Source organism: Lissotriton helveticus, chromosome 9, assembly GCF_964261635.1.
Source record: "Lissotriton helveticus chromosome 9, aLisHel1.1, whole genome shotgun sequence".
Lineage (NCBI taxonomy): Eukaryota > Metazoa > Chordata > Amphibia > Caudata > Salamandridae > Lissotriton > Lissotriton helveticus.
Window position 1 is genome coordinate 552920735 of NC_136070.1, and position 26791 is coordinate 552947525.

Sequence of the window (26791 nt, forward strand, 5' to 3'; positions counted from 1 at the left end):
TCCACACAGCCAATGAAGAGTTGATCATCAACCTGGAAGTCTTTAGTATGATCAAGATAAAAAGGCAACACAAGTTTTGGGTCCAGACAGTGAAGTCTCCCCTCATTCTTGGAGGGATGCGGGGGAGGGTAAATGGTAGGGAGAGTGATGGAGTGTTTCACATGAAAGGGTGTGACCCCTTTAAGGAGGAATGAAGCCTTTGTTTTTAGCACCCCTTTATCTGGATGGAGAGAAAAAATAGAAGCTTGGGAGACAAAGCCTGAAGCTCTGCGAGCAGAGGTTATGGCAGCAAGGAAACCGTTTTATGAGTAAGAAGCCTGATAGAGCAACTATGAAGAGGCTCAAAGTGAGCACACATAAGAAAGGTCAAAACCAAATTTAAATCCCATTGGGGCATTATGAAAGGAGATGGGTAAACAAATGAGTAAGGCCCTTAAAGAACCTATTTACAATGATAGACTTCAACAAGGAAGGCTGATCTGGAAGTCTCAAAAAGACAGAGATAGCTGTAAGATAGCATTTAAGGGTGCCCAAGGCAGAGCCCTGCTAGGCAAAGAAAGTGTGTACAAGAGGACCTCTGAAAGAGAAGTGGAAACGGGATCAACAGGCTTTGCTGTGCACCATGCCACAAACGTGTTCCATCTACAGTTATATACCGATTTGGTGGAGGGACGCCTGGCTGCCAAAATGACTTCACAGATGTGGGGTGGCAGGTTGAAAGCTGCCTTCTGCCACCGCTCAATCTCCACCTAAAGAGCTGGAGGCTGGACAAGTTTGGGTGAAGAACCTTCCCCTGCTGCAGTGACAAAAGATCCTCCCGAAGCGGCAGTCTGATCGGAGGAACAATGGACATGCTCAGAAGGTTGAAATACCAGACTCTTCATGCCCAATCTGGAGCCACAAGAATTACTTAAGCCTGGTCATGTTTGATCTTTTTAAGCACTCTGGGCAGAAGTGGTATAGGTGGAAAGGTGTAGAGAGGGCTGTAGCTCCACTTGCGACGAAAACCATCTCTGAGCGAGCACCACCTTGAAACTCCAACACACAATATTGCTGACATTGCGTATTCTCTTCAGAGGCGAACAGATCTAAACAATGCTCTCTCCATCACTGAAAGAGACATTGCACCACCTCCGGATGGAGACACCATTCGTAATTGATCAGGCACCGACGGCTGAGTTCGTCTGCTTCGGTGTTCAGTGAACCTGCCAGGTGTTGAACTACCAGGGTTATGCCCCTATATATTCCAGCCATGCTCAGAGAGAGTGAGCCTCCTGACAACAGGTCCATGACCCCACCCCACCCTGTGTAGTTGTAGTACCACATGCGGTGGTGTTGTCCGTGAACACCTGCACCACTTTCCCATTGAGAATGGGAAGGAATGCCTTCAGTGCCCGTCTAATCACCTGGAGCTCCAGAAGGTTGATATGGAGACCGGACCCTGCCAGGCGCCAGTTATCTCGCCGAGGTGGCCGCCCCATCCCAGAGACGATGCATCTGTCACCACTGTTCGATGTGGTTGGGGAAAGAAGAGGGATCTACCTCTGACCCAATCTTGGTTCATTAGGCACCACTGCAGTTGTTATGCAGTTCCCTCCAGGATCTGGATGTAGTCAGAAATATTCTTCTGATGCTGCACACACTGGAACTTCAGGTCCCACTGCAGAGCCTGCATATGCCACCTGGCATGATCCAGCAGCATGATACAGGAAGCCATGAGACCCAGCAGCCTCAGAGTCATTCTCACTGAAATCCGGGGCAGAGCCTGACACATCAGTATCATAACCTGAATATCCCGGACTTGCTGCTCTCAGGAAGATAGGCCCAGAACTGCACTGTGTCCAGAACAGCCCAATGAAAGGGAGCATCTGAGAGGGAGTTAGATGTGACTTTTGCATGTTGATAGTGAACGCCAGCGAGTGTTGGATGTTTGCCATGGATGTATGTCATCATAACGCATGCCTTTACAACGCAGGTTTTACAACGCAAGTCGTTACAACGACTTGCGTTGGGGGGGCGCTGGATAGTGGAATAGTTTAACTTACTATTCCAACTCCAGTCCCCGTGGATAGTAGGGAAGGTTTTGGATAGTAAATTAAACTATTCCCTATCCCGCAGCGCCCCCCAGCGCAATTCGTTGTAATGACTTTCATTGTAAAACCTGCGTTGTAAAGGTACTGCGTAGTGAAAGTTGCGTCGTAAAGGATGTTTCCCGTGTGCCATAGTCTAGAGGTGGAAAACGACTACCAGGGGCTAGCTCACCTTCAACAGCCAGTTGTTGAGATAGGGGGAAACTGGTACCTCTGATCTGCACAGAGCTGCGACCTCTGCCATCCCCTTCATGAACACCCGAGGGGCACTGGTAAGGCCAAAGTGGAGCACAGTAAATATAAGGTGCTCATGAACCGCAAGTAACATCTGTGGGCAGGCTGCACTGGGATATGGAAACACATCCTGCAAGTCCAATGCTACCATTCAGTCTCCTGGGTCTAGGGCAGAATGGACCTAGGTCAAAGTGAGGATCTTGAACTTCTCCTTTCAGAAGAAGCTGAGGGTTCGGAGGTCTAAGATAGGAGGTAGGCCTTTGTTCTTCTTGGGTACCAGAAAGTAGCAGGAATAACAACCACATCCAACTTCTGACACAGGGACCCTCTCTATATCCCTCTTGACTAAAAGAGATCCACCTTCCTTGTGGAGAACCGCTGAAAGATCCTCTGACATTCAGTCGTAGGAGGGTGGCCTAGCTGGAGGGGTAGTCTCAAAGAGGAGGGAGTAGCTCCTTCAGATGATCTCCGAAACCCACCTGTTCGACGTGGTGAATTGCCAGTAGAGGATGTGATGGAGAATCCTGCCTCCGACTGTCTATTGATGGGCCTGAAACATCAGACTAGGAAGGTTTGGAGGTGGTGTTAACCCTAACTGGTAGACTGGCCAGCCCTCTGACTCCTTGACCCTTGAGAACACTTGATCCCACGTCTATGGCCACGCAGAGGCTGGACAGCTTGCATGACTCAGTGGCTGGGCTGAATAGGATGTCGCTGGATGTCCCTTCCGTAGCCACAAAAGGGACGAAAGGCAGACTGAATTGGACGAAGGCAGCCGTGAGGCCCAAGGATATGGCCGTAGCTCTAGATCCCTGAAACACTCAAGCGCTGAGTCTGCCTTGTTGCCAAAAATGTGAGTGCCATCAAAGGGCATGTCATTCAAAGTAGATTGGACAATCCACTGAGAAGCCAGAAATTCTCAACCAGGCGTCTGAGTGCTACAGACGAGGCAACCATTCTGCCCAGTGAATTGGTGGTGTACAGTTCACAATGTGTAGTGAATTTAGCTGCGCTTCTCCCATCCACCACGGCCTGGGGGAGAACAGCCAGGGCTTCCTCTGGTCACTGAGGCAGCACCTACGCAACCATATCCCAGATGGTATGGAAGGCATGTGGTATTATCCGACTTCAATATCAAGCTGGAGGAAGAAAACATACTCTTCCCAAGATGGTCCAGCTTCTTGGATTCCTATCTGGGTGTGCAGAAGGGAATGCCCCCCCTGAAGATGAGGCTTGGATAACCAATCTCTCAGGGGAGGGATGTTGCCTGAGGAACGTTGGGTCACCCGGAGCAGGTCGGTGGCAGCGGGTGATTTTACTATCCTTAGAAGCCCCTGGGCTGGGCTTGGACCAAGTGCCCAGAAGGACATCGCTGAGGGCTGCATTGAAGGGCAAGAGGGGTTCTGAAGATGCAGCCGCAGGCTGAAGCACCTCTGTCAGAAGATCAGTCCTGATTGCCATCGAAGGGAGCGCAAGGCGAAGGACCTCAGCCGCCCTTCTCGCCACCACGATGAAGGAAGCTCTCTCCTCTGTAGCCACGGTAAGGGGAGAAAGCAAGCCAGTGTCAGTGGAGGTTTCCAAACAACTCGCCTCAATCAAGTTCGATCATCAGTCCATAGATTCTTCAAGCTGGTCAGTTAAAGGGTCCAGCTGCCCCTCCCCTTCCTCTCCCCCACCTCCTGGCACAAAATCCAGACCAGGAATTAACACAGGGACAAACGTCCCTTCCAGTGTCGGAATTGATGCTGAACGAAGTTGGTCTGTCTCCGTGTCCACGTCGGGGATAAGGATGGATCAACACTGACCAGGGGCACAGTCAATGTAGGGAGCATCATCGCCCAGGCCGACCTCGGGGAAGGTTGAGTTAAATCATCCAGAGTCGGTCTGGATACCCGAACGGATCCACGGGGGCCCTCCATCAAAGGCCTAGGGCCCCCAACCAACTCCACAGGTCCCAAGGCGCACCAGTGGAGCCAGAGCTGACCACAAATGAGTTAGAGGGCCTCATAGCACCTTTAAATTTGGGCATTAGTTGTCCCAGCTTCTGGAAAAGCGGAGGCGTGGAGTCATCTCAGAAGGATTCTCCGGGGACAGAGCTTTCAAGTGATGACACTTAGATTCCTGAGTCATGTCAGCTGACCAATGGGGTGAAGCTGAACAATGCCTGTGCTTCTTGGACATATTCTTGTGCTTACCTGACCTCCCCAATGACTTGGAATGTGATGAGGAGTGTGGGCTCTGCGACCGTTCTTGAGACCTTCCTCTAAAACGAGAACGGGAGCGACTTGGAGCCAAACGCCAGGACTGCTCCTGCAAAGCCTTCGGATTCATGGCCTAGCACTCGGTGCACAACTTTGATTCATGTTCCGGCTCCAGGCACCAGAGGCACACGAGGTGTGGATCTGACACAGAGATCATCCAGTGGCAGGAGTCGCAAGGCTTGAAGCCGTTCCTGTGCTGGGACATACTCAACGCCCCAGGAGTCCAAGACTCAAAAAAGAAGTCGACAAAAAGTTGAAAAAGTCTAGCCAAAAAAGGGTTGCTCTCTCCGGATCGGCATTTAGGTTGGTGCGGTAAAAGAAGGAACTGACTTCAAAGCCCATCGGCAGCATGTATATAGGTCCCGCAACATCATCCGGTTGCCCACAATGCCGATGATGGACTTGCAGCTGACCGATGACACCCACTGATACGCAGGGGTTGCTTTTGAAAATTCTCCAGAAACAGACCTGGGGGAAATTCTGAGGTAAGGAATCTACAACTAATAGTCTCTGTCAGATCCTCAAGACTAACTATTTCCTGACACAATGGTTAGCTGTTCTAAGGGTGTATAAAAGATATTCAGGTCAACTTCAGGAGCAATGATAACAAGTGTCAGAGTTGTGGAAAGTAAGGTCGCTCAGCCTTTCTGCCACTTGCTTGCTCTGATACCTGAAGAGATTAACATTTCTTAGTGGCTGTTGGACCTGGCCCTCTATGCAGGGTCACTCCACAAACATTTTGCCTTTTTCCCCCTTCACCTCATGCTGAATTCATTTTTGTTAACCTTAGGACTCTAGCACTGGTTAGCAGTGATAACGTGCACAAAGTGCTTGTGCTCACTTCCCAAAACATGGTCTGATTGGCATGTACCTCATTGGAGTATTTAGTTTACTTGTAAGGGTCCTGTAGAGTGGTATTCCATAAACCCAGGGCCTGTAAGTTAAATGCTACCAGTGGCCTGCAGCAGTTGTTGTGCCATCCAAAGTAGCCATCTAATACTTGTCCGAGGCCTACCTTTGCAGCCTGAATGCCATGTCGACTTGACATTTAAATCCCTCTTGCCAAGCCTTAAACTCCCACTGTATTACATATAAGTCACCCCTAAGTTATGCCCAAGGTAGCCCACAGGACAGGACGATGTGTGATTAAAATGTAGGACATGTACTTTTAAGCTTTACATGCTCTGGTAGTGAAAATCTCCCAAATATGTTTTTTACTACTGTGAGGCCAACCACTCCCATAGGATAACATTGAGTACTCCTTATTACATTAAATATGATTTAATTCCTAGTTGAGAGGAGGTGATATGTCAGGTTTGATACCTATAGAATTGTTATGACAAACTTTTTTTAATGGTGAAATTGATTTATCATTACAATTCTGAAAATGCCACTTTTAGAAAGTTGAGAACCAAAAGGGGATAGGTCCATAAACATGTAGTGGGGGCTATACCTTATATTTAAATTGCAAAAACACACAGTGCCCACACCACAATAACTCATTCAATATTCAAGAAGGGTAAGAAACCAGTTTATTGTAACCACCCTTAGACAGCATTACTCAGTGTCTATCATTTTATGCTTTTTTTCAAATTTTCAAAAAATCATAACAGAATAAAGGACTACGTATTCGAATATTTACAAGACTAAATACACTTTGTACATACATCAAAAAACAAACATTATTTACACACTAAAAAACGTTTCTGCATCAAACATTACAAAAAATTAAAATAGTTACATCACAACCAACAAATATTACAATAAAATACATGAAGAAAAATGATTTCCAAGGGGTATAAGCAACTTAATAGCTTGTAAACGCGTAAATACTGGACCAGCCGGTCCTAGTGTCGTGAAGTTGACAATTTATTCCACCCAAGAAAGACTGCCGACGCGTTTCAAGAACCAGGCACAAAGTCACTGGTCTATCATCAGGACTGTTTATTCTTTGTATCAAAATTGTTTAAAGAGGGGCGTGATGGTTAATCTTCTTGTGGTCCAACTCGCTAGTTATTGTGGTGGCCAGACAGAGATGTCTTATTTTTTCGTGAACTGCCGTAGCACGGCAAATTTTGCTTGTACGACGTCACCATCAAGGTGTAATTCTTACTGAAGTATCTTGTTCTTAAAGATTTAAAGGGAGAAACCGCAGTCACCGTCCTGCTCCTCTGCCACAGCACACCCGTGCTTGAGTCTGCTTTCTTTCAATTCAATGATAGACACTGAGTAATGCTGTCTAAGGGTGGTTACAATAAACTGGTTTCTTACCCTTCTTGAATATTGAATGAGTAATTGTGGTGTGGGCACTGTGTGTTTTTGCAACTTTTAGAAAGTTGTCATTTTACTGCCTTTGTGCCAGTATCTTGTCTGTTGTGAGATGACAGCATGTAGCTGACAGTTAAGCTTTGTGAATTCCTCCTAGACAATTGCACAATAGTGGGATTAGGTGGGCCTTAATGGGGCATCGACTGGCAGGATGGGCAGCAGAGTGAGCACAGCTCCAATGCAGCTGAATAGGCTGTACCCTGTCTCGTTCACAATAGGCTTAACAACTCTGTATTGTCACTGCAGCCTGATTGGAGCCAGGGTAGGGGAAGGTCAGGGAATTCCATTCAATTCAAAGAGCCTTTCTATAAACTGCTCTCACATTCTATAAGAAGGGCATCAGGGTATATGAATATGACCTTCAGACCCAGTCTTCAGTTCGCTACTGGACCTGTGGAACAACTCTCAGAGGACTGCCTGCCGCTGTGACCTGCTGCGCACTCTACTAGACTGCTGCTGTACCTGGAAAGACTGCTTTGCTACCTGGAGTCTGCTTTGAACCCTCGGAGGTCTGCCCTGCTGCTAAGGCCTGCATCTGCACCTGCACCAAGGACTACCAGAAGTGACCCCAAGAGCTAGTTTGCTGGTCTCCTGTTCAGAGCCACAGGGACACACCATCATGAATCCGCACCTGGATCATGCCTGAGTGACTCATGAACTCCCAAAAGGTCTCCATCCACTCCTGGACCCTTGGCTGTGGTGCTAAAAGTGCCCAGATGGCCAATTTTCCAAACGGATGACAGAAATGTTGGCCAAATTGTGCTCTGACAACCAGGTGCAGATTGAGCTCAACCTACTCACCTATTTGCCCGATGTGCATCGCCGGTCAGATTGACTTCACAGCTTCTCCCGCTACATTCTTCTACACAGCAGCAAATCAGTCTCAGCTGTCATTCGCTAAAGGGGTATCTGACCTCGTGGAACTGTCTTTGGCTACAGCCCTCTGCTTCGTCCCACTGGAGATTTTTGACTTCCATTTCGGTGACTGAGTTTAAAGGTAAAAATCTTCAGCACTGCTTAGCTTCAAGGCCATCTGACGGATATGCTTCCTTCTCGGACATGCCTGCAGCCTTTCCCTGCTGAACTTCTACCTTTATAGAGAAATGTTTATGTTCAAAGGTAAGTACTGACCGGGCACAATCTACATCTGTACCCAAACCATGGACCATCAAGGTCAGCCTTAACCTTTGACTTTGAGCTGGTCTTGCGCAACCAGATGGTCGCATTTGGAGCCTTGAGCGTTTAGACACTAGATTTCACTCAAAACTTTAAAAACTCATGACTCTAGTACCACTGATTGGATTTTTGTTGTTTTGGTATCAATAACTCATTAAAATCTACTCTATTTTTCTAAATTTGTTTGGGATTTTTCTTGTGTTTTGTTTTCACATTATTACTGTTTGTGTGCGGCGTAAATACTTTACACATTGCCTCTAAGTTAAGCCTGACTAATTTATGTGCTATGCTACCCATGGCCAAGCACAGGTTAATTTAGTGACTTTTGCGGTTTACTCTGCAAGGGCTTGTGGCTGTTGCTTGACCAGGGCTTACACCCCAGTCAACCAACAACCCAATTTCTCACAGTGGCATAAGGGGTATATTAGTTCAATGGTTCTTTCCCTGAGGAATCACTTCCAATTGGGTGCCTAATGAGTTTAATACATTCCACTTGTGAGTAATCCCGTCTGCAGCCACTTTAATGTGGCAATTTGTTTCTCTGTTGGCATAGGTTTGTGAGAAAATCATCTTTTCTTTGATTGGGGTATCATTAGGAGTACATTTAAAAATGATGTAGATGATTCACTCTCTTTGCATGTCGCTTCTAATTTTTCATTAGGTTAACTGCTTTTCTCCTGGTCTCCGTCACTTGCTTTTTGTAAATTATCACCTAAGCAGGGGGCGTGTGAGCTGGTTGTATTAACTTGTGATTGCAATGGGGAGCTTTGCAGTTATTTTCTTAGTGAGCTTTATAAGATGACAGGTTGCAAGAATGGCATCATGCATAAGTTAATTATCATGGCATTCTCTTTAAGGTTTTTGTATTTTATCTACATCTGCATAGCCCTATCAACAACATGGGTTTGGTGTTTGCTTAATCTGCCTACCTCCCTTTTCACTCAAGCAGACCTCCTCCATTCATTTGTCAATTTGATGTTAACCCCACCCATTTTGTAGTAATTACTCCTCATGTTCCCACCAGTCCACTAGTCACTACAACATTTACTACAAAAACGTATACCTATGTGTGAATATATCTCTGCCACCATAGTGGAGATCTTCGAACAGAAAAGAAAGGAAAGGCGGAGGTAGAAATGTCCACCAGTAGGTTTATGAATTGCATTTTGCAGCAAGAAAATAGTACTAATCAAGCACTACTTTACAGAGAAGAATCGGTCCCAATTTTTCCAGTTCTGTCTTTTTTCATCATTGAAATATCAGCCAAATAGGTTCAATGAAAACAACCCATGACTGCGATGCACAGAAAAACATAGGGGGCCTCATTTATGAGGCCCCTTGTGCCATCGTAACGTCACTTTTTGTGACGTTCCGTGGCTCAGAATCCTGCGTGATATTTATCAGGCAGCACTAAGCCACTTCTTTTGTCTTAATGCTGCCTGATAAATATCAGTCCCTTTAACGCAGTGTTCTGCGTTAAAGGGACGTGCAATGGGTGTTGCTGGGGCGTTCCCAGCAACATCCACGGCCTTTTGACACTGCCCCAGATTTACCAGAAATCATAAACCTGAGGCAGTGCCAAAAGCTTACGCCTCCCCAGGGGAGGTGTAAGGGAGGCGCAACGGGGAGAAATATCTTTATTTCTCCTCGTTTTTCCTTTTTCTATGTGCGCTGCATTCTGCAGCACACATAAAAAGAGGAAAAGCCTCTTATGATTATTTTTGTACAGAGAGGTTTCCCTTACTGTACAAAAATAATCATCCCCGCAACGCAGGCCCCCTTGCACCATTGTGCAAAGGTGCCTGCTTTGGCACTCGGCAGCCCACTGTGCGCCGGCGCTGGGGAAAGGGACAGAACTGCACCGTATCTTATAGATACGGCGCATTCCTGCCCTTTTTTTTGCCGTAGGGAAGCGCAGCAGGAAGACCTGCTGCGCTTCCCTACGGCAAAACCTCATAAATGATGCCCTAGGTTGTCAAATGAAAACCCAGAACATAAAATATTATGTGCTGATAAAATGGGGCTTAATATGGGCTGGTGCCATCCCATCATCTATGTTGTAGAATGGATGCTCACAGTGATGTATTTTGCTATTTGCCTCCAATTTAGATCGTAAACTGCAGCATGCAGAGGGATGCGACTTCTACCAAATCTACATTCACGGCCACCGATCTAGTCCGCACGCCCACGATCCGCAGAATCACTGTCTGTCTCGCCTTGGTTTGGTAAGAATTTAAACTACATCAATCTAGGTAGATGTGGGGGGGGCAGAAAGAGTGAAGCTGGATAGCCAGACCACCAAGAAGAACCTTTGCACTAGTACCATTGTTGGGACTTGGGTGATACCCAGGGCAATGTAGAGGGTCTAATATCAATTACCTATCTAGAGTTGAGAAAATATTGTTTGTGCATGGGCCATATACTTGGATTCTATTCCGTCCTGGAGCCTCATTAATCTTTGCCTGGCATGGCTTCAGGAGAGGTGAGGAATAAGCTACTTCTCCGGAATTAAGGGAGGAGAGGAGGGAACAGGGACGATGGTATAGACACAAGGAACATTCTTATTTCAGGGTTTCGTGCAATATTGGAATGTCACTTGGCTTCTGAAATAACAAGTTGTGGTGTTAAATAAGTTGATAAGCATAATTAAAGGCTGGTGGAGAGACACCTATATGGCTGCAATTGAAAGATCTCTCTTATGAGAGCATTAGTGTGAGATAACTTGTAAAAGAGGTGAAGGAATATACATTTATGGGAATAGGCCAAAACAACCAAGGATAATGGGTGTCTCAGATGTCTGAGAGCGTCACTGTGCTACAACTCTTGACTGAGGTTATCACTGCTTTTAATATGAAGATGGGAATGTTGTCAGCCTTCATGAAGGCCTTTCAATCAAATATATTTGAAAAAAAAGCTCTTTACAGAACAGATCTATGGGGGGGGGGGTGCTAGCAATAAGGCATTTCTTAGCCCTCAGGACAACAATTTGCAAAACATCTTTGAGAAATGAGCATTTTGATTCTTATTGAAAACCATCAGACCAATCAGTGGTTCCCATAGCTGGGGTATTCTTATTGACACTTTGAGATTTGATGGCTCATGATAATTCAGCCCATATTTCTGGGTTCACACACATAAGAGATTCCTTACTAGACAACGATGTGGATCTTCTTTGTCTCTTGGTAAATTCCAGATAATGGGATACATTTATTTGTGACCATATCAATGTAATCTACAGATATGCTGTTGGACCTACATATATGTATATGAAAATGGTCCATTGGTGCAACCTTTACCTGGACCTATAACTTATGCTTTAAGAGAACTATATTTATAAGATTTCCCTTTTGCATAATTTTATGGGTGAATGGGTCCAAGTACGCCCCACCGTTTGCTCCATTTGTAATATCATTATTGAAGATGAGACACATTGTCACCTATCTGTGAGAGGGGTTTGACGCTAGAGTCAGCCACTGAACAGCCCTATGCATTTAAAATGATATTCTTTTTTATTTGAGCTCTTTCACTGTAAGGGGGAATATGATAGAGCCAATCTACGTCTTGCATGTCTTTCAGAAGAGCCATATGTGTTATATTGAAGCTCCTGCCCTTCACGCCCATTTCTGGGTTTGTGGGCAGTTGTTCTATAACACTTCATGCATCTCCTTTTTCTTGATGGAGCGTGTCACATGGGGTTTCTTTTTGTCCAGACCAAACTTGGCATGGTAATCTTGCTGTAAAAACTCCTCCCTCATAATGCAGCTTTGTGAACTGAAGGATGGGTATCAGTCTTCCGCTGTGTGAATGGGGCAGTCATTTGAGTTGCTAATTCACTTCATCTTTGGTATTGCCACGTCCCTCCTTCTGCCTCTCTCTAGTCTGGCAGCGAAGATCTGTTAAGCATCGACTTCTTGTCTTTGATTGTGTGTTCCTCCGTATTGGTTTGGATGTCAGTTGTTTCCTTCAGAGACAGAGGGCCAGCCTCCCTCGTTTGCAAAGTGGTGTGGGAGGGTTATCTCGGTAAGTTCTTGGGCCTCTGCACTCAATGTTCTCTGCCCGTCACTGCCTGAAACTAGGAGTCAAAGGACACCTGTATAGTTTCTGGAGGCCCTTGGAAGTGAAGATTCATTCTTGTTGTTGCCTGGCTGAATGTGTGCAAGACTCCAATGTGTGGGTGGATTTCAGGGGACCCTTTTTTGACAGATGGTCTTTCTCAATAGATCATTACGTCTGCTCCACGATATATAGGTAGAGGAGAAAGGCTTCTCTAATGCCGTGCTGTAGCCAGATTTTATACGAGTGGCTTAGTGTGGCAAGTCTCACCTCCAACATCTTTTTATACTTCAGTGCAGCTGTTTGTTTCTCGCATTTCAACCTTCCATCTACCTTCTACAGTTTTATTTAATGTTGCATAGCCATGAGACCATATGGGGCTTATTTTGCTTTCTTGCCATACAGCACTGATGAACTCTTGACTTGGTTCTATGCTGCATGTCGGTTCATGCTTTTTTGTGGCAGCTGTTTTCATGAAGTGGTTAGCCACCTGCAGGTTTTTATAGCGGTGGTGTCAGTTTCTGTTCCTACTACAGCTGGCCGTCTAAAAGCTCAGACTTTGCAGCATTGCTCATAATTCCCATTGGTTTTCCTAGGGATGTGTAGCTAATTTGTCTGTTGATTGTGATTAATTCTTTCTCTTATTGACTCTCAGACACTTGCTCCCAGTCATGTTCTCTAGACTGTGCTGTTCTACTATTACTCATGTGGCCTTCTGGTTCCGACCCTGGCCGCTCTATCTGAAGGACATTGTAGGTTTGTTTCCACTGTCTCCAGTGCTATGCTTCAGCGTGTGTCTCTGTTCACACCTCAATTAGTCCAACATGTCTTATACATACATTTCCCATGTTTCTTATGTTTAAACTCTTCCTCCATCTCCTGCAAGACTTGATTACTTCAATTCCATCTGATTATTGGTTGTTTCCACCTGCTTCTGTTTCTCATCTACCTGTCTGTGTTGTTTCCAGAGCATCTTTGTTACTAGGGGGGGTGTAGTAGTTTTGGAGTTTCGGCCATCCACTTCCATGGCTTGTGTGCTCTTTGCCCTACTGACCTATCCCTCTTTGTCTGCTTTGCTGCCTGTCAGGCTGTATTACCTTACTTAGTTTATGACTGATTGCTGTGATGTTGGTATGCTGATAGAGCCCCTCGCTACGACCATGAAAATCTGATCTGACATTGGCACAATGGGATCTTGATACTTGAGTTGTTGGCACATTATGCGTTCTTCGGGATTCCTTCCATTGAGTTTCTTTTACCTGGGTCACCACCTTCCTTTCAGTGTTGTGCTCCAGACAGGCTTCTGTGTTTCCTTGTGTCCACCTCTCTGTGGTTGTGGTCTCATACTTCCTTTGAGTCTTGTAGTGCAATGGTTTTGCAGGACTTTCCCATTGCGAACTACATTTTAGTGTTCCAGGTGTCACAGTTGATTCCCATCTTTTCCTGGTCCAATCTCCATTTGTACCTGAATCTGTATTTGCCCCATTTTTTGGCATGGAACTCCTGCTCTTCATGGGATCACCTTTCTCCTTTTACACGCTGCTGGAGCTGTCCTATGAACACTTGTGGTCCACTCCTTGGTTTTGTGCTTTAGGCCTTCTCTATGCCCTGGACAGGAGTTCTCCATCAATAGCTGGACAGCTCCAGCTCATCACGGTGTTGTGCTTGTCACTCCTAATGCTGATCTCATGTCCCATTGGGAGGAGGCTTGTTCTCTGGCCTTTGGACTTATATTTTGGAGGCTGGGTCCTTCTGAAGGTTGGTTAACTGCCATTTTCCAGGATATGCCTGAGTTAGTGTCGTCTTTTGTAGATACATTGTCGTGGTGTTGACGCCCAGCACTGTCCCCTTTCTCTGTATGATCCCTTTCCTGTTAAACACTTTTCAATACATTTTCACTCTGTTCCTGCCTCCCTTTGCTAGTTGTTGCCTATTCTCTTTCCTATTGATGGCCTAGTTCTGAGGGCCAGCCAACCACCCTAGAGGCACAACACAGTACAGAGAGGGTTGATCAGGAAACTTTACCGCCTAACCCTGTGGGTTTTATGGTATATCTAGAGCAGATGCTGAGATCCCTAATTCTACCTTTGTTGGAAAGAATAAAAGTTCTTACTTACAAAATAGGGAATCTGGAAAAGTCCGCCTTAAGTAATTCGGATTTATTGAAACATCTTAAAATAAATGGTTTAAGAGGGGATAAACCTAGCCAAGGTGTAACTATAACCACACCCAGTAGTGTCCCAAAGCCATCCAAAAAGACACCAACAATAGTGAGGAAAGGTAATAGCCGCCCAGGTCAGTATCCTTTACCTTCAGGGAACAAAGCGCAGGCTACGAAAGACACTGCAAGAAAGACGGTGGAAAGGGAGATCACCACAGATAAATTAGGGGTAGAACATAACCGGGATAATACTGTTAGAGAAGTAGGAAAGATCAGTACTGATATACAGAAGGCCAGATGTCCACGTATTGATTTGCCACCGGAGTCTATGCCTTATACTGTGGTACTGACGGGGGTCCCGGAACTGAAAAATGACAGAGGGGAATCTTACTCAGATTTGAGGAATAAGGTAGTCTATTGGTTGAACACCCACAGACCTCTCCCAGGGCACGTACAAGCAGAAATTATACATGTTCGCAGAGTGGGCTGGGTTGGACACACACAAAAAAACCTATCTGGGGACTGTATAATAGTCAATTTTAGAGATAGACGCGCTGTCAGACACATCTGTGGGTGGAACAATTACAGTATGATCAGTGGGATTCAAACCCTGGACTTGTCTAATTTCTACCCATTGAAGCTCCCCAGTGTGTTTACACCAAATTCTCACCGACAAGGCGAGGTCTGGGACAGAAATGGGCCCAGGTACAATATACCAACATCTAACCACTTTGCCACATTGCAGGGAATGGAGGACGTTGATTGACTTCCCTCAGATATATCTTCCATAAGCCCCAGAACATCTATGACCCCATGTGGTATAAAGTCTGTTTCTGATAAATTAGATGTAATTGTGACTAAGGAAAAGGATGGGGCAGGGCCCAAAGACCCCATGAAAAAGGAGCAGGTCTTATGGAAGGATACCATCCCAGTTGAAGACCCACCTCTAGGTGTTAATTTGGACCCCAAGTGTACTGTGGACACGTTGGCCAGTATTAGGAATAAGGACACATGGTCATTCGCTAGTTGGAATATTGCTGGTTTAAGGTCAAAACTGGGAAATGAGAACTGGATAAACCTACTGAATGATCATGATGTAGTCAGTCTCCAAGAAACTTGGACCATGGCTCCGGACCATGTCAACGGTTACAGGACTTACTTTTCCCCAGCAATCAGCTCGGCCCATGGTAGGGCAAAAGGGGGTTTATGCACATACATGTCCAATATGTTGTTATGTACCAAAATTGAATTTGCATTTAGCAACACGTATTATCATATTCTCAGGATTATTATTGATAGTATGTTTTCCTTGGTTGTGATAAATTTTCATAATAATGTCCCGTGCGAGGATGTGGACAATATTTTTAGATCTTTAGGGGGTAACATAAAATTAATGGTGGAATTAAGTTCTAGAGAGGTTTGTGTCATCTGGACAGGAGACTTTAATTGCTCCTTATGTGCGAGAGGTGAAAAGGGAACATGTGGTGTCACGCTCGATAAAGATACTAGACTGACCCACTTTGAACACACTATATGTGGGGATTATTTAAACAAGGTTATTTTCGGGTGTGATATGGGTTTTGCAAATAGATTGGTTAGCCCAGAATGTCCATTTTCACCCACCTATTGCGGCAGAGGGGCTACCTCTACGATTGATTTTATAATTGTGACTGAAAGATATAGGGGCATGATCCAGACATTTAATACTCTGGAGAACTCACTGAGTGATCATTTTCCCCTTAGTTTAGTACTACAAAGTAGATCTAGCTCATTACGCGAAAGAGGTACGCCTAATGTACGAGTAGACAACATTTTTCAAGCTAGGAAAAATGGCTACTCACTAAAATGGACTAAAATAGTCCCTGAAGATTTTCTCAAAAAATTAGTAAGGTGTACCTTGCCCCAGTTCCAAGCTTGTACGGATGTGCACACCGAAGGTGGTGATGTTATAAATAACTTTCAATTAATTATTTCACAAATCAAGAAGTTACTTTGGGTTGACACGAAAGGTCCCAAAAAGAGCCAAACCAGCTGGTTTGACACAGTCTGCACTAAGGCATACTCAAACCTAAAATATGCACTACACGCTACAGTTAAAGACAGGACCCTAATTAAGGACTGTAGACACGTTTATAAGCAGGCTCTAAAAAACAGGAAAGACACTATAAAGAAGGAAACCTGGGATACTTTATGCAAGGCATCGCTAAGTCGAGACTCAGCAGCATTCTGGAAAGCTGTTAACGCCCCTTTCTTGAATTATAATATCTCATCTACAATAGAAGTAGCAATAACTGAAAAGGAGTGGGTGAAGCACTTCTCAGATTTATACTCTGTTGAAAGCCAAGAGGTAGATTCTTTACCCCATGCAAATTTAAATGGAGATTATTGTCACCCAAAGAACATTTTGTTACATGATTTTACTGTTGCAGAAGTAGGGGCTAGCATCAATGCAAGTCTGGGGGGCAAGCCACCTGGCCCTGACGGGGTCCCGGTAGATCTGTATAAAGGTAACACTGATTTATGGGCTCCGATTTCTCGCTAGAGTTTTTAATTCCACATTTCGAAATGGTCTTCTACCATCATGGCGCAAATCACTGATAGTACCCATTTTTAAAAAAGGGGACAGAGTTAGTTGTCAATGCTATCGTCCGATATCACTTCTGGACTCCACCATTAAAGTCTTTGGAGGGGTAATTTTAAACAGGCTCCAATCATGGGCTGACGCAAACGCGATAATCAGCGACCTACTATATGGGTTTAGAAAAGGGCTTAGTACAATTGACCAGTGCCTGAATTTACATATATTATCAGAAAAATATACAAAAGCCAAGGAGGGTCGAATGTTTTTAACTTTTATAGCTCTAACCTCTGCATCCGACTGTGTCTCACACAGTAAACTTTGGCTGGTTATGGATAAACTGGGGGTAGACACATCAATTATTAACTTTTTACGGGAACTGTATGAGGATGCATCTGCTAGATTTAGATTTGGTAAAAACGGCGAATGTACCGAATCCTTTGGCATTGCTAGGGGTGTACGACAAGGCTGCGTCTTGGCTCCATTTCTCTTCACACTTTACATCAATGACGTGGAGAATACCTTATTGAAGGAGTGCAGGGATATGCCAATGGTGGGGGAAAGATCTGTGCCTGCACTGTTGTACGTCGATGACGCAGTATTAATGGCCAGAACCCCACTGGCCATGCAAGATCTAGTTACCCCCTTTGCAGGTTTTATGACAGGGTTAAACCTAAAGATTAACTGCTCAAAGACCTTCACCATGACTTGTGGTTTAGGAGCACACAAAAAAAGAAAAGCAGTTTTTATTGGTTCATCCCCAGTGGATTTTACTTCAACCTTCTCTTATCTAGAAGTTTTGTTTGATTATTCTGGTCAATGGAATACTACGATTAAGACAAGAAAGTTATTGTACTGCAAATCCATAATGGCCTTAAAAAATGTTAGCCTTAAAATGGGCAGGAGGCCTACAGAGGAAATGTTAACTGTGTATAAGGCTACCTGTGTAGCAATAGTGACATATGGCACAGGCTTGTGGGGGCATGCTACTGTAACATCTCTACAGGTGGTGGAAAACCTTTTTATGAAATACTTTTTAGCTGTCCCAAAATGTGTCTCCACATATGTGTGCCACGCAGAACTAGGGGAACCATATCTGGAAGATATCATAAAAACAGCCCCGGTAGTGCTATGGCACAGAGTCTGGACAACTAATGAATGTGGGTTAAACCGCTTGATTCTGAATATCGTGCTAGGCCTCGAAAAGAGGGGTAAAATTGATTGGCTGTCGTACGTGAAGAGATTCTTTGCGGATTTGGGTAGTGCATATTATTTTAACGACCCACACTCTTTGTGCAACATTTCAAGGAAAGCTCTAAAGGAAAAGTGTATGACCTACCTGCACGAACGTAGAACGTTAATAGAAATAAAAAAGATAACGGTGGTTGCCCATGAGCAAATTGTGATTTCAAGTAAAATGCAGCCATATGTTAAATTACCTATGAGTGATTATGAGAGGTTTTTATTAACTCGTTTTTAGATCTAACCTATTGTTTAGGTTATTCAGTTTCCCCAACATGAATGACTGGTTGAAAATTTTGATTAAGTGTCCTTGTGAAGATTTGTCAGAACAATCAGATATGCACATTTCTTTTGTAAATTTTATACAAGCCCCAGACTAAGGTGGGTCATTCCGCTTTTGAAGATTATGGATGTAAATCGCTGACGCCCTGCCTTTTTTGCTGTACAGTAACTTGACAACATTTTAACCATTGTATTTATTTCCTCGTTTAAAAAAAATGCTTTTAAATCACGTAAATCAATTGTATCTTGAACTATGATGAACTGACTGTGATGCTTATGATGTATTTGTTATTGATTGTGATTTTACTTGATCTTTTATGGCTATTGTGTTTTAATAACCGAATAAAGAATTTGACTTTGACAGTGACTTTGATGGCCTAGTTGGAATGGGACTGACTCTCTCCACCTATTGTTTGCTGTCATTTAAATTTGCTTGTTCTGCGTCAGGTGACACTGGAGCTTCTGATGCATATTCTTGGTATGGGTGGTCTAGGTTACTGCTTCTCTGCCCACTGCAATATTATACTTAACATGCCTGCTACTAATAAACCTTGTGCATAATGGCCCATAGGCTGGCACAAGCCCTAAACAAGCATTGGCAATGCCAGTAGATCTTGCTTTTGATGGTCGTTCAAAACATCTATTGGCTTTGCAAAAGCTTGGGCACCTCTGGGCAGCAATATGGTAAAAAACAACTTGGGAAAAAATAATTGACTGATAGCAGTGCATGCATGTATATGCACGGATGGCCATAATAACATGTTGTTTTGCAATATTTGATAACTGCTTATTATTGTCAGATGGCCAGAGACCAATTTGAGATGTTAAAGTAATAATAGAGTATGGGAAAAAATATATTAAAATGGCAGCTCACAGTTAAAGGGCAGTGAGGGAAGAGAGCTGCATGGTAGTAATAGTGTGTGGGAGGGAAAATCCAGTGCCCTAACCAAAAAAATTGCAAATTTGTAGGCTGTACAATAAAAACACAGTAAAATTAAGGAGCTAAAAGGAAAAATTGTCCAGAAGTGAAGGCACTATAGTGCACAGTATTTTGAAGGCAGAAGTGCACATGGTAGGCAGAAAAATGCTATCACGTAGACTTCATGGTAGAAGAACATATATTGTAATTGTATTTATATAAAGCTTACTATGCCTGCTGAGGTGTTTAGGCGTTTTTTGGTAAGTAGCATGCAATTCCAGAATCCAGGTTTAGAGTTATTTATTTAGTGGATTAGTATTTTTTTTCTCCTTCTTGAGGATTAGTTGTGGACATTTCGTTGAGCAATTGCACCTTAATAGTATAATTTTGAAGGGATAGATTGGTTTTGGTGGATTATTGAATAAGATAAGAGGAATAAAAGAGGGAAGAGTTTAGAAAGGGATTTGGGAGTCCATACTGGTGGGAGTGGTTTGGGGTGGGTCAGAGAGTGAAGGTAGGACCATGGTTTGAAAGTGGTTTAAGATAAGTTAGAGAGTAGAACTATGGGCAGAGCAAAGGTTATTTTTGTTTGTTTTCCTCCGCAGTTGGTGGAAAATATCTAAATATATAGATACACACCCACACAAAGATTGTGCACATACTGAGAAATGTTATTCATTATTTTGCATATGTGTAATATGTTGAGTATAAGCTTGTTTACTATCGAAAGACTAATATGTACATGCATGCATAAATATTTTAAACCTCTCACATTCCAATGTTATAGTTGATAAATAAAGTTTACCATGACCCCCAATATTTTAATAGTTAAGCACTTATAGACAGATTTCCTATAATCATATTTGCACATTGTGAGAGATAGGTTTTATCATTGAGAAATAAAAGCAAAAGTATACACTGACCAACTTATGTGTTATCTATATATCGGCCTACTAATATATAGGCTTTCCTGTTTTCAGTTTCTATTTTTGGTAAATTCTGTTGGAGTTTTATTAGTGTTTTCCAGTGATTTCAATACCTTTAAAAACAGTGATTATCAGTGGTTACACATTTTCGTGCCATTAAGAAACAACCAAAACAGTGTTTTTCCTGTGCCTGTGGAATTTTTTGCTTTTATTATTGCTTGCTTTCAGCACTGACAGTGCATGGTATGATGACAGTGTACATACTGTGTATATGTGTCCAAATACATTTTTACAAATCAAACTTATTGTAGCACACCATGCGATACTTCTTTAGTGAGTGTTTGGTCATGAGCGCTTGCTCTTTCCTTCCCACGTACACTTTTATCTGTGAAAAGGCCTTCCACACCAAAATAGCCAGTATACAAATTAAAGTAATAGTCATCTCTTGTTTTTATTTGTTGCTTCTCTCCTTTCATACAGTTCAGATCTTCAACCCTTTTATCTCTTTGTGGCTGGGCCATTGCAGTGCTCAGTATCTCAGACTTACAGATTGTTCCCTTCATTCTCTTTAGCTGGTCCAAAACTCTGCGGCCAGAATGGTGTTAGGCCCATTCAGACAAGACCATGCAACTCATGCCTTAACTTCACTCCACTGGTTCACTGTTAAATAATGAGTATTTTTCAAACCCACGTGCTTGGTACATGAAAACGTAAATGTTATGTTCCATGCTCCCCTCCTATTGTGAGTAACCAAATACCACTACCCTTGAGCTCCCAAGTCATTAAAATCAATGTATCCTCTAAATATTAAAGGTGAGGATAGAATTGCTAGGTGGCTGGCCCTTCTCAGTGATGGCAACTTCCCACTGGTGTAAGACCAAGTTTCTGTACTTTCCTAAAGCACAAAAGACCTTGCTGTATCTTGTTAAGGGTAGCAAATATTTTGACCTCCTAGGACCATGATGCCTTCTGGTAATACAGCTCTTTACAAATACGTAAACACAAATACATATTCGAGACTCTTATAGGAGTCTTAGAAAACAATAAACTAATTTGTATTAATACAATTGATGGCAATAGTATTACAAAAGCAAAGTTAAATCTCAGGGCCTCTGTGAAGTAGAGGCTGAAAATTAGCTGCCAAGGTGGGACTAGGTGCCTATTATCTGCTGCCACATTTCATGTTTCTAGTGGTAAAACATTTTCATAGAGGGCTGGGCTGACAGGGATTAATGCATAACTCTAGAAATATTTAGGCTTCAGGTTCTTTTATTATTTAATGGCTGATGGAGAACAAAATTTGAAGAGAAAGGAATAGTGTGGAAGTAAAACTGATGCTTGGTCTCTCCACTGCATGATATAATAATTAATTATTCTTGCCCATCCAACCCGTGCGCTCTTTTGAGTGATCACGCCCTGGTAGCAATGAAAACTGCCTGTCCCATTATTGGCTTATTTCAGTGTTGTGCATTCTGAATGCCCATGCCATCTTTCAATTATTTGCTGTAATAATAGACATGTATCACTACAGTTCACAACTAGCATCACTCTGGCACGAACACATTTCACATCAAAGGTATTGAGATAGTTCCTTGTTCACTAAACATGTATCCAATCCTGGGATTTACGTTTTTGTAAACCAAGTTTATTAAGTGTATTATTCTGGTGCAGTCACATTAAGCGAACCAAATCTGCAGCTTTGATCCCAGTTTGGAGGTACTAATGGTTGTAATACCATTTCCAAACCATAGCAGATCAGTTTTGGCACCCCAGTATTTCTTCAGTGACAAAGGTGAATAACGTACTCTAATAGTCAAAATAACGTACTACAATAGTCTCTTCGCCTCTCCCAGAGTATTCTTTTTGTTTGCACAATTTCCTAGTGGTAAGACCTAGTGTGAAAAGCATGTGCAAAAGTCATCATTCAGGGAAAGCTATTTCGATTCATCGGGTTTCGTGCACTGTTGGAGATGGCCCTTTTTGCAGAGTTATCCCTAAACCTTCCTCCTATTCTTTCCTTACCTGTTGTTGTTGGTTTTAGGCCTCTGGGCACTTTACCACTGCTATTCAGTGCTAATGTTCATAGGTTCTCTATGAAATTTGTATTATTGGTGTTTTCATGATTGGCATATTTGATTTACAAGTCAGTCCCTAGAACAGTGCACTGTGTGTGCCCAGGGCCTGTATATCAAATGCTATTAGTGGGCCTGCAGCACAGATTGTGCCACCCACATGAGTAGCTCTGAAAAGGTAACTCAGACCTGCCACTGCGGAGTCGGCGCACATTTTGTAACTTGCATGTAGACCTGGCAAGTGCACCCACTTGCCAGGCACTAATCTCCCTTTTTCTTACATATTAGTCACCCCTGATGTAGGCCCAAGGTACACCTAAGGACAGTGCGCAGTGTATGTGAAAGGTAGGACATGCCTTGATGTTTGTGGCATGGCCTGATAGTAAAAAAACTGCAGATTTTGTTTTTCACTATTGAAAGGCTATCTGTTGATTTATAACTTCTTAAAATTATAACTTCTCATAGAGACTAGATAGGAGAAGAACGTTTAGTATGCCTGAATTCAGAATGTTTAAATGCATCTTTTAGTAAAGGTGACTTTTTACATTCTGAGTTTGAAAATACCACTTTTAGAAAGTGGGTGTTAGAAATGGAGATCCCCAGTTGGCAGTGGCTGGTGCCGAGGTCAAAATAGGGATCCATCGTCCTAAGTCAGAATAAGAGGGCTACACCCTTGATTAACCCCTGCTCAACCCTGTGGTAATGTAGCACGAGCAGACAGGCCTATCTCACAGGCAGTATGTGAAGCATGTATGACAATACTCAATAACGCAGTGAAGACACTACAAAGGGACACCACACAAGTAACTATAGAAAAAAAAAGTATCTTTAAATAGGATTAACACAAGGCTCAAAAGCGATCAAGAAACCACAATGCACATAATTACAGATTCACTTCAAAAGCAATTGAGGACTCGACAAGCGTGTGGAACGAACTTAGTTCGAGGCCGGGGTCCTCGCGACCCGGTGATGCACAATGTTATGTTATGTTATGTTATGTTAAGGGGGTGCTTATAAAGCGCACTGTCACCGTGAGTTTCATGGCGCTGATTGGGTGCTGAAGAGAATAGAGAGACTATTAGCTAGATTGTGGGAAGAGCCAGGTTTTTAGTGATTTACGGAATTGGATGAGAGTGTTAGAGAGCCTAACTGGGGGAGGAAGGGAGTTCCAAAGTTTGGGGCCAAGGTAGGCGAATCTCCGACCACCGGATCTACAAAGTTTAATGGGGGGGACAACCAGGAGGTGTAAGTGAGATGATCTGAGGTTACGTGAAGGACAATAGGACCGAATGAGGGATTTCAAAAAAGCAGGGCAGGAGCCAGAGAGAGACTTAAAAATAAGGCAGCCAAGCTTTAAAGCGGCCCTTAGGCTGACAGGGAGCCAGTGCAATTTGATAAGGAGGGGTTTGGCAGACTGCCATTTCGGTATCCCGAGGGCCGCCTGGTTTTGAATGATTTGCAGCCTATAGATGGAACATTTAGGTAAACCATAATAGATGGAATTCGAAAAATCCAGGCGGGAGAGAACGAGGGCCATGATAACTTGCAGCAGAGCATCGGGGGTGAGGAGGTAAGCCACCTTCCTAATCCTGCGCAGTTGGAACATGCAGGAGGAGACCACCGTCCCCACCTGCGGCCCGAGAGAAAGCCCAGCGTCAATGGTGACCCCGAGGCTTTTCACCGAGGCCACCGGGATAGATGGGGAGCCAAGCTCTGCCGGCCAGAAATGTGGACCCCAATGGATGGCGCTCTTACCAGGCAGGAGGAGCTCCGTCTTTCCTGGGTTCAATTTAAGCTGGTTCTGGCACATCCACTGAAAGATATGGGACATAACTGCCTGGAAATTGGGAATAGCAGAGGGGGAGTTTACAGAAAAGATGAGTTGCAGGTCGTCCGCGTAATTAAAGACGGTGACGTCCCACTGCCTCAGAGAAAAAAGAAGGGGGCGAAGATAGAGATTAAAGAGAAGAGGGGATAGAGAAGAGCCCTGGGGGACCCCACAGGGCAGATGCTCCCTGGGAGCCCTGAATGTACCAAGGCTGAGGGTCTGAGATCTCCCAGTGAGGAAGGATTTGACCCATGCCAACGCCAGGCCCTGGATGCCGGCCTGTTCGACACGGTGGAGAAGGATGTTATGGTCCACCGTGTCGAAGGCGGCCGACAGATCTAGTAATACCAAGGCCTGGGGGGTACCCTTGTCAGCTCCGTCTCTCAAGGTGTCCAGGACGGCCAGGATCACAGTCTCCGTAGAGTGACCAGGTCGAAAACCGGCCTGGTTAACTTCGAGAAAGTTAGAACTCTCGATAAACCTAGAGAGACAGGCGGTGACATGGGCTTCCAAGATTTTAGAAAAGAAAGGTAGAAGAGAGATAGGACGATAGTTCGCCGGGACGGCAGGATCGGCTCCAGGCTTCTTCAACAGAGGCACCAGAACGGCCTCCTTGAAGGAGCTGGGTACCGTCCCGGAAAGAAGAGAAGAGTTAAGCAAGGGGAGGATACAGTCAGGTAAAGAGTGGCAGATGTCCCGTAGTATCAAGGGCGGACAGCGGTCGTCAGGAGAACCAGACTTAATGCGAGCGGCCAGAGTGGCTAGAGATGTAGGATCTAAGGGGGGAAGCTGAGTGATGGAAAGAGCATTATGGGGGGGGTAACAGAATCAGCGCCCGATGAGGTGACCGGAATAGTGTCCTTAATCAAAACAATCTTCTGTATACAAAAAGTGCTGAGTGCATTGCAGGATTCCTGTGTAGGGGTCTGGGTCGGGAGCGTTCTGGGATCGGAAGTGAATTCATCCAAGACTCTAAAGATCTCCTTCGACTTGCAGGGGGCTAATAAGATTCTCTCTGAGGCATAGGCTTTTTTTGCTGCAGAGATGGCAGATTTGTACTTATTGCGGACTGCCACATAAGTATCTCTGCTTGACAGACAGTAATCTCTTCTCCACTTACGTTCTGATTGGCGGAGTTCCAGCTGTATGGCTTTTAGATGGGGAGTAAACCATTTATGAGAATTGCTGTGTCGAGATCGAGGGAACTTAATTAGAGGGGCGAAGGTGTCGCTAGCTGACAGGAGCCAGTTGGAAACCTGGCCATCTAGCTCGTTGATGTCAATATTGTTAAGGATTGGAGGGCGTGTGTGAGACAAATGAGATAGCAGTTTGGAGGAATCAACAGCCTTCCACTTACGAGCCATGCCACCCTCCCGCGGGAGAATCCTGGTCTGGCCAGCCACCAAAATGGTGGTGTCAATAAGGAAATGATCAGACCACACACAAGGTGTGGTAAGCGGGAGGGTGGGCTTCACCCCATGGACCCAGATGTGGTCCAGTATGTGACCGCCACTGTGAGTGGGAGAGGTGACCAATTGGCTGAAGTTCAAGCTCGAGAGACCTTCAAACAGTTCAGTGGCATGAGGACCAGCATCCTTATGCTGGAACCAGTAGTTAAAGTCCCCAACAATAGCTATACGTGGGGAAGAAGTAGCTAGACTGGCAAGCTGTTCAATGAAGGATGCAGGAAAAGAGGGCATAGGCTGGGGAGGGCGATAGAGTACGATAAGGGTAACTGCGCCTACCTCAGTCCCAAGGCTGAAAACCAGATTATCCACTTCCGGAAGAGACATAGAAGTGGAGGCAATAACCTTGATGTTCTTACGTATTACCGCTGCGACCCCCCCCGGGGCGGCCCCCTTGGCGGTTGGTGTTAAGCAGATAATAATCTGGAGGTAACGCTGCCAGTATGTCCGGGAGGGAGTCGTCCGTGAGCCAGGTCTCGGAAATGTACCTGGGATTTAAAAGGGCATGGCACGCAGCCTCACAATAAAGCCACAGGGATGACAGGCGGACTTGCAGCGGCCACAGCTCCCAGCTGTAGCGGTCCATGGCGTGCACTCACTGGACGGGACTTAAAGGCGGGCACCCACGGCACACGCAGGTGATTACAAGATCCTCCAAGTGGTGACTAGTGCGGGCACTCAGGGACACATCTCCTCAGCTGCAGCAGCTTACAATAGCGGTTGCGATGATTCTAGTAGGACAGTAAATGCGGGCACTCAGCGGCACAGCTTCTCAGCTGCAGCGGCCCACAATAGCGATAGCGATGATTCTCATAGGACGGCAAAGGCGGGCACTCAGCGGCACAGCTCCTCAGCTGCAGAGGCCCACAATAGCGATAGCAATGATTTTCGTAGCACAGCGAATGCGGGCACTCAGCGGCTCAGCTCTTCAGCTGTAGTGGCCCACACTAGTGATAGCGATGATCCTTGTAGCACAGCAAATTAGGGCACTCAGCGGCACAGCTCTTCAGCCGCAGCAACCCAACCTAGCGAAAGCGATGATTCTCGTACCACAGCAAATGTGGGCACTCAGTGGCACAGCTCCACAGCTGCAGTGGTCAACAATGGCGATGATCTTGTAGCACAGCAAATGCGGGCACTCAGCAGCACAGCTCCTCAGCTGCAGCGGCCCACAA

The 26791-nt window shown here is 44.7% G+C and overlaps 1 protein-coding gene across 1 annotated transcript in view; it reads left to right on the top strand.

Annotated features, from left to right (window-relative positions):
• The window catches only part of LOC144781544 (solute carrier family 22 member 6-A-like), a 573094-nt gene that overhangs the window by 310126 nt on the left and 236177 nt on the right, over positions 1–26791 (top strand). The window contains exon 6 of the mRNA XM_078660449.1: positions 10199–10314. Within this exon, the coding sequence (XP_078516575.1) occupies positions 10199–10314 (116 nt within the window). The remainder of the gene's footprint in view (positions 1–10198; positions 10315–26791) is intronic.